This window comes from Antrostomus carolinensis, unplaced genomic scaffold (genome assembly GCF_000700745.2).
Source record: "Antrostomus carolinensis isolate BGI_N321 unplaced genomic scaffold, ASM70074v2 scaffold37772, whole genome shotgun sequence".
In the NCBI taxonomy this organism is placed as follows: Eukaryota; Metazoa; Chordata; class Aves; order Caprimulgiformes; family Caprimulgidae; genus Antrostomus; species Antrostomus carolinensis.
The window spans coordinates 45,431-53,869 of record NW_010298258.1 but is presented as its reverse complement, the minus strand read 5'-3'; the positions used below and the strand labels follow the sequence as shown (position 1 = coordinate 53,869).

The following is an 8,439-nucleotide window of genomic DNA, read 5'->3' as shown; positions in this document are numbered from 1 at the left end:
TCCTGCTGCTAATTCACTTCCTCTGAGCTCCATGGCAGCCTGAATTCTTGCCCCTTCCCCTCCCTTCTGTCACAAAATGCCTCATAAAGCAGAAATGCTGACTTGTGAGCCCCTTCCTACATAACACACTGCTTCTCACAAAGGCTTTGGCTCTTTCAGACCAGAGACTGGAACGAGGAGCTGCAGACCACGCGAGAGCTGCCGCGCAAGAACCTGCCTGAGAGGCTGCTGAGAGAACGAGCCATTTTCAAGGTAACTTTGGGATGTGCACGCAGCTCCTCATGCAGCCCCTTCTCTGCTGCCTGTATCACATCTGGACACTTCACCTGGGCTACCCTTAGAAACTGCAAGAGGAGGATCCCCGTTTGTAAGCTAAGGGGTCTTGTTCTCTCACATGTCTACCTTTTGCGCCCAGCCCCATGGGGAAGAACTGTGCTCCTTGAGCCCGTGTCTCCCTGCTGACCCTGCAGCAGCCTCCTCTTAGTCCTCTGCTGTTCTGTCTGATCCAGTCCTCTTTCGAGTGGGTGGGAGGAACAGGAGACACACACGCTTATGCCTAAGCCCTCCTCTGCAGAGAGGTAATGAGTCTGAGCCATTCTGATCCTTAATGTTCTGGCTCCTGGAGCTTATATCCAAGCTAATAGCCAAGCTCACAAAAGTAAAAGCCAGCTGACCTGTCTGCCTGCTGGAAGACTATCAGGAGGAGAGGAGTGAAGGGGAAGTTTGCAGGGAGCTTTGAGAATGAGGGGCTGGGAGGGTGGGAGCCCTTCCTTACCAAGCTTTTTCTCCACCTACCTCTAGGTTCACAGTGACTTCACTGCAGCAGCAACAAGAGGTGCTATGGCTGTCATTGATGGCAATGTCATGGCCATCAACCCCAGTGAAGAGACCAAGATGCAGATGTTCATCTGGAACAACATTTTCTTCAGCCTGGGCTTTGACGTCCGTGACCACTACAAGGACTTTGGCGGAGATGTTGCTGCTTACGTAGCTCCTACCAATGACCTCAATGGTGTGCGGACCTATAATGCTGTGGATGTGGAAGGGCTGTACACGCTGGGGACTGTGGTGGTGGATTACAGAGGTTACAGGGTGACAGCTCAGTCTATTATTCCTGGCATCTTGGAACGGGAGCAGGAACAGAGCGTCATCTATGGGTCAATAGACTTTGGCAAGACAGTTGTCTCGCACCCCAAGTACCTGGAGCTTCTGGAGAAGACCAGCAGGCCCCTTAAGATCCAGAAACACAAAGTGCTTAACGACAAGAATGAGGAGGTGGAGCTGTGCTCCTCGGTGGAGTGCAAAGGCATTATTGGAAACGATGGGCGTCACTACATCCTGGACCTGCTCCGCACTTTCCCTCCAGATCTAAACTTCCTCCCTGTTGAAGGGGAGGAGGTGCCAGAGGAATGTAAGAAAATGGGGTTCCCCAAGCAGCACAGACACAAGCTTTGCTGTCTCCGGCAAGAGCTTGTCGATGCCTTTGTAGAACACAGGTGAGCTGAGCCCCCCCGCTTCCTCCACCTGCACGTGGTGACGGTCCAAGTCAGGGCTGCGCTGCGGAGTCCCAGGGACATCACAGCAGAGCTCCCAGAAGTGGGCAGCTAATATCCCCATTGCTTGGCTGTGCAGGTGCAATTATAGAATCTTAACTAATGAGAGGTGAAAACAGGAGGGATTCTGACAGGGTTACAGGGAGCCAGGGAACAAAGTGGGTTGCTTTTTATTCTCCAGATAAGTTTTCATTGTTTCCTGTCCAAACATTTAGAAGTTCCTTCCCTGCAGGTATCCTGTGCACCTGATGGCTGGGGAATGGGAAGGATTTCTTCTGCTTCTTAAGGCTCTGCAGATGTCTTGAATGCTACCTTTACTTCCTAGAGGCTGAAAAAAAATTGCTTATGGGAACTGCTGTAGGCACTTTTGTGATGGGGTGTGTTGGCATTTTGGCTCGCTCAGTGCAGGCGAGGAAGTGGGAGCTCTGGGAGCAGGACAAGTTCAAAGCTGTGTGCTGCGGCCACGTGGTGCTGGTGATGTGAATGCTCCTGCTTCCTGTGTGAAGGGCTGCAGGTGCTCTGCTGTTGCAGATGGTCAGAGCCTGTGCTTCTCTTGCGGGGAAGATGAGCCCTCCAGTTGCTGACAGAGGAGCCCTGCCTGCTGAGGAACCAGTTCTGCAGCCAGTGCCCTTCCCAATCCTGCTGCGTGCCTGCAGGCAGGCTTTGCTGCTCCCTGGGAGAGCGTCCAGACTAGCAGCCTGCAGGACCGTGGCCGTAGGGCGCTGCTGCTCCTCCTTTGGCTAGCAGAGGCTGGACCTCTCTCTGCTGAGGTCTCCTGGCAAAATTGCTGCTGTTTTGTGTTTGACTAGTCCTGTGCATCTGGCAGGGAGCTGTCTGCTGATGCTGTGTGTGGAAAGTAATTTGTAACCACTGCAAAGAGATTAGTTTCCCATTGTCATGGGTAATGAGCACCCACTTCTTGTTTTCTTGCTTATTCTGATAAACTAATGTGCACTCCTTTGATTTCAGAAAGCTCTTGGGAAGAGGGTGTACGTCCTGGCTTTCCACAGGGACACTGGATGGTCTATAATGTGAGGTTTTTCCTCGCAGAGCAGTGGTGATCCTCTTGGATTCTCCTGCTGTGCTGAATTCCTCTTTTCCTTTACTGTAGGTATCTCTTATTCATGAAGCTGGCTGCACTGCAGCTGATGCAGCAGAAAGCCAACAAACACGAGAGCTCAGGTGTGCTGGAAAATGGCACCTCTCCGGAGAATGGTACTGCAGACAGCGAGAAGTCTGAGTCAGAGGATGGTAAAATAGATGATAACGTGACTGGACTTGATCAGGTGAAAGAGCTGGCTGAGACTATCGCATCTGATGATGGAACAGGTATTTCATCCTCTGCACCAGAAGCAGCCCAGGCCTCCTGCCCTGGCTGGTGGGCTGTGTCACTGGTAGGAGCTATGCCAGACTCGGGGTGGTTATTTGTCATTAAACAGGACAAGCTCTGGCTTCTGCTGTCACTATTGCCTTGGTTCTTTGCATGGAGCTGTTCACACACTAATGAATTAATCACTCTGGGGGCCAGTTGGGTAGGTGGGTGAGTGTCTCTGGATGCAGCAAGCCCATCAGCTCCACCGCAGGAGCGAGAGCCTGGCCAGTGGGCTGGCTGCGGGGTCGGCTGCCAGAGGCTGTGAGGGCAGTGGGCTGTGGCAGGGCTGGGAAACGTGGAGGGCACCAGCACTTTGGGAATCCCAGCTTGGATTTCTGAGTATCTGTGGGTGAGGGGTGGGGCAGGGGGTTCCCTGGGTTTTCTGGGTCGTCTTAGTGCTCTTGTTCAGGCTTTGCAGCCATCCTCCTTTCCAAATACCTTACAATTGTTTGGTTTTAGAATGGATTTCTGCAGGATGTGCTATCGTTGCTGCTTTTAGTAACAAAACTTTATTCTTAATTTAATAGCTAGGCTTGTCATCTTCTGAAATCACCATTCATTTGTATTCTGTTTCTCTTCTTGCTCCAGTGGATCCCAAAAGCAGAGAAGTGATTCGAAATGCTTGCAAGGCTGTAGGCTCTATTAGTGACACATCATTTGACATTCGGTTTAACCCAGATATTTTCTCACCAGGTATGTGTACAAAGAGCTCATTTGAGTCTTCCTTGAGAGGCTTGCCATGTCCAGCCAGCTACAGACAAAAAATTGTGTTCCATAGTTAAGAATACTGCTGTGTTTTGGCTGGCTGGGCATTGTGCAGGATTCTCCATGAAGCACAAAGATACAGAGAAGAGGAAGAAGTGTAATTGATTTCAATGCTCCAGCCACCAAACGCAGGCACTGAGCTGTCTCCCACTGCTACGCCTGGGGGAGGTCTGCAGATTGCTGCCAAGAATCTTCTTGTGATTCTCCAGCATCCCAGCTGCTAGACCACATGAAAAGAAGCAGAGGGAGGGGAAAAAATTAAATTTGATCCTAATGTAGTAGTTTACACAAAAAACAACAGTTGCAGTTGAACGACTGATATTGCATCCTCAGTGAAGGTCAGGGTTTGTTGTAGTAACATCATGTTAAGCAGGTCACAGTGCCCTTTCGAATGCATCCAGCGAATGCAGGCATTGTACGTACCTTTCCATGGCTGGAATCGGTATTTTTTGTAATTTGGAAATACAGAAAATGCTCCCAGAGTATTTATGGAGGTGAATACCAAGGCTGCATGCATGGAAATTGCGGGGGAATGGCCACATAGTTCAATTCAGCTTGGAATAAATGTGTCAGAAGGAGCATGTGTTTTGAAATGCCCAAGTATCTTCTCAGGCTGGTGAGGATTAGTGCTGTGGCACCGGCTTTGCAGCTAGAACTTAAACCTTTATTTTAATGTTGGTGTGCAAAAGCAAAAGGCTCTGAGTTTCTAGCACTTACAGTATTTACTGGTCCATCCTGCTGAGACGTTCCCACTCCAGCCCAGCCAGCTGAGCCTTTGGCACTGGAAGTGTACAGAGCACTTTGCAGAGGGTAGAATGGACCAGATAAAGAGCAGGATTTGGGCTTTTAAAAGCTGTGTTAAGAATGAGTGAGTGGGCAAGAGCAGCTGCTAACCAAGCAGAGCAGCTAATGCCCTTTCCCTTGAAACACGTAGAGCAGATGAGTTTTTGAAGAAGCATCTTTAATTCCAGGGAATTGGGGTCACTTTAACCTGCTCTGGCTGTGCTTTCTGTATATGGCTTGGTTCCTCTTGGAGCTGATGTGCATGTTTTTCTCTCTTACCCTCCTAGGTGTTCGTTTTCCTGAGTCTAGCAAAGAGGAGGTGCAGGATCAGAAGCAGTTGCTGAAAGATGCTGCTGCATTCTTGCTGTCGTGCCAGATCCCAGGTTTGGTAAGGAACTGAGCACCAGCAGTCGTGTCCCCTCTCAAAGCTTGCCCCAGGCCTGGCCACTCTGAGCAAGCAGTGACACAGCGGCACGCCAGCTTCGACTCCCAAGCAAACACTGTTCTACTGGTAGTGAAGTTGTGGCACCAGTGGTGAAGGGTGGTGATGGGGTTTTCCATTTCCCATCTTAGATCATGACACAATTCTCCCACCTCATTTCAACAAAGAATTTTTGGCACTAATAATTAACAGCTATTGCTAAGAGTTTGGGACAATAAAGACCACACAAAGCATCTTCCCTAGCTCTGGGCGTCCTGCACAACTTACTGTATTATCTGACCCTGAATGTGACTCAGTGACTAAAAATTTGGAGTGAATTGGGAAATTGCTCTTACTGATATCTATTGTAAAAACTCCCTCTGTCAGTCTTAAGCTCTTTGATGCTTACCCATGCACCTGGCTAGATAAGAAATACCAGCTTATCCCTTTTCAAGATGCTCTCTAAATTGACTGCTAATGCTTATGTTGCAGCAGGCCCTGTAACTAGGAGGGTGGAATTGATGATCTCAACTCCAGGAGGTTCAGGAGTTGTTGGTCTCATGTAGGAAGGGATTTTCTTTGCTGGAGAGTTTCTTCCGAACTCTAAATCCACTCGTTTTGTAGTCAGCATAACCTTTAAGACTGGCTGCTTGGTCTTTAAATAAAAAAGGAGAGGAAGTGAATCAGAAAAGGACTTGGTGGCTCTTGTCTTTACAAGGTAGTTGATACACTAGCATATAAATCCAGAATGCTGCATAAGTGTGTGTGAGGGCAAGTTACAGGCCAGCTGCCATAAGCAGGCAGTCCTGTGTGCTCTGCGTATCGGAGCGGGACTGCTGTTACTCTGTGACGTGAATTAAATGACTCTTTATCAGCACTGCAACACAACTTAAAATGCAAGTGCCATTTCCCCTTATCAGCCCAGTGTGCACGACTCCACGTGGTCTTTTAATGGGAAATGTTTTTTAGTTAGGGACTGTGAGGCCCTTAAAGAAGGGTTAACCTGCTTGTTCCACAAGCTCTAGTTAAGTAAGCCATGCCAAAGGGAAAGTGGTTCTCGTTGCCTGAGCCATAGGAGTCCTCAGAGTCCAGAGTACTCTGCTGCTGAGTTCCTGTCTGACCTTCCTCTCCTCTGTCAGATTTTTTTTTTAATATTTAAATTCATGATTGGACTTGATGATCTTAAAGGTCTTTTCTAATCTAGGCAATTCTGTTAAATTTAAATTATATTCTTCATGTTTGCTCTCTAACTGAAGTTTGCATCTACCCTGCAGGTCAAAGACTGCCTGGATCACACGGTGCTCCCGATGGATGGGGCTACCTTAGCAGAGGCCATGCACCAGAGGGGCATCAACATGCGTTATCTAGGCAAAGTGATCAACTTCATCTCCAAAACCCCTGGCCGTGCTCAGCTGGATCACATTTTTGTAAGCATCGGGCTTAACTTCAGACTGACAGTTAAAACTGCCTCTGGCATTATTTGCCCTGTGTGGATTCCAACTTGGCCAGTTGTTTTCTCTATGTAAAATAAACACCTTCAAAAATAGAGGGAGAAAGACCCGTGAGTGGTGGATGGGGAATTTTGCTCCCCATCACCTTAATGGCTTTTATAATGTTAGAGGGTTTGAGTGTCCTTTGGGATAGAGAAGAGCTTCAGAGATTCCAAAGCATAATGGCAGGTAACACGCAGTTGCACTTTAAGCCATGCATTTTTTTAAGCCTCTAAGGTCCATCAGGGCTTTGGATCAAACTGGAAGTTGTTGCGAGTGCAGCTGCCCTAAAGCATGCGCAGGGCCAGCTCTGTGGTGGCTCCTGGAAGCACCGTTGGAGCTGAGCTGTGCCACATGGGGTGGCTTGTGGTCACTGCGCGGGTGTGCAGGGGGCTCTTCTCAGGTCCAGGAATGTTGTCAAATGCAAAACAGTTCTGTGCTGCAGGATAAGGACTGGAGAATGTGTCTTCTGCAGGTCTTGATAAAAGCCCACTTCAAAAGCAAAGTGTATTTTTCATTGTTATCACCAACTGACTCTCAGTCTCTGTTCTTTATTCCTTTGGGTAGAAAATAGGAATCAGTGAATTGATCACTCGATCAGCTAAACACATCTTCAAGACGTACCTCCAGGTATGACCTGCGGCCTGACCTCTTGCCTTGTGTGTCCTCTCTAATGACTTTTTTCCACGAATAAGGAGCTGTTGGAGAGGCTGCTCTCATTAGGCGGTTCGTGGGGGTTGCTTAGCAACGGGAAGTACAATCTCATTAGTGCTAAAATAGGTACGGGCCTGCCTGTAAGGGAAAACAAGTTCCCACTTGAAGGCAGCTTTCCCAGAGAGCAATCATTCATGCTTTCCTTCCCCAGATTCTCACTCATTATGTTGAAGGCTTTTAAAAGTGAAATCACAGCTTGTTTTCCTTTTAATACCTTTTTCTCTTAAACAATGCTGCTTTTGCCTTTCTAAGAAGCTTTTTTAATTGTATGAACTCTAGTGCATCCTTAATCTGTCTGTACATAGCACAGCAATGCACCTGGCTTTATTCCACTGTCTAAATCTTCTTCACACTCTCCAGTTTCTCTGTTCCACATAGCAGCCCGAAATGGAACTCTGTATTTGTGTGTGTAGGTATATACTGATATCTACATAATTCTGTCTGTGCTAGTTCCACTTGCAAATACTGCCTTCCTCTCCCTCTCCTGGAAGATTTTCCTGTTTCTGGTAGGACTGGATTTGCGTGAGGCTCAGGGTCGGAGTAGTGCCTGTGTGTTGGCATGTGTCTTCCATGACTGACTTTGGTGTCTCGCTGTAGGGCGTGGAGCTGTCAGGTTTATCAGCAGCCATCAGCCACTTCCTCAATTGCTTTCTAAGCTCCTTTCCAAATCCCATTGCCCATCTTCCAGCTGATGAGCTGGTCTCCAAGAAAAAGAACAAGAAAAGAAAAAACAGGAACCTTGGAAACGCTGATAACACTGCATGGGCCAGCATGACCCCTCAGGAGCTTTGGAAGAATATTTGTTCAGAAGCAAAGAACTACTTTGATTTTAATCTGGAATGGTAAGCAGAGCAAATCACCCTCGCTTGTGCCTGGACACTCACCAAATGTCTGGAGCTCTTACTGTTCTTTAATATAACCTGCCTATTTGACTTGTTTTCCGTCCATTTGAATATACATTTGTACTCTTGAGGGAGTTTTACAGGCTTATAATGGAAAGAAGGTGGGCAAAGAGCAGCAGGAGGAAGTGTAACTGAAATTTGAAATGAGATTAAACCTTTGAGGCAAAGGCAGCTGGGAGAACCAGGGGAGGAGGAAAAACCTCTCCTGCAGAGGGGAGCAGAAGGCAAGAAGCTGGAGTGTAGTCAAAAGATATTTGTCTGTATAGATGATGATTTAGGCTGAAGGGAGCTTATGTTCCAGAAGCAAGGACAGCTTCTCCTGTATCTGAAACAGAGGTGATGAATGAGGCTGCCAGAAGGTGCAGCTAGAGAGTGTTGAACTGGATGTACAAGCAGAGTGGCCCAAGAGAAAAACCACAACTAGTTGGTTAAATGGGTG

General features: G+C 47.9%; 1 protein-coding gene across 1 annotated transcript in view; it reads left to right on the top strand.

Moving 5' to 3' along the window:
- Positions 1 to 8,439, top strand: part of CLUH (CLUH binding protein of NUMT mRNA) — a gene marked incomplete at its 5' end in the record, with an annotated part of 18,505 nt that overhangs the window by 2,521 nt on the left and 7,545 nt on the right. Inside the window, 8 exons of the mRNA XM_010162393.1 lie at positions 160 to 252; positions 802 to 1,496; positions 2,665 to 2,882; positions 3,514 to 3,618; positions 4,761 to 4,861; positions 6,169 to 6,321; positions 6,952 to 7,014; positions 7,696 to 7,940. Of these exons, the coding sequence (XP_010160695.1) occupies positions 160 to 252; positions 802 to 1,496; positions 2,665 to 2,882; positions 3,514 to 3,618; positions 4,761 to 4,861; positions 6,169 to 6,321; positions 6,952 to 7,014; positions 7,696 to 7,940 (1,673 nt within the window). The remainder of the gene's footprint in view (positions 1 to 159; positions 253 to 801; positions 1,497 to 2,664; positions 2,883 to 3,513; positions 3,619 to 4,760; positions 4,862 to 6,168; positions 6,322 to 6,951; positions 7,015 to 7,695; positions 7,941 to 8,439) is intronic.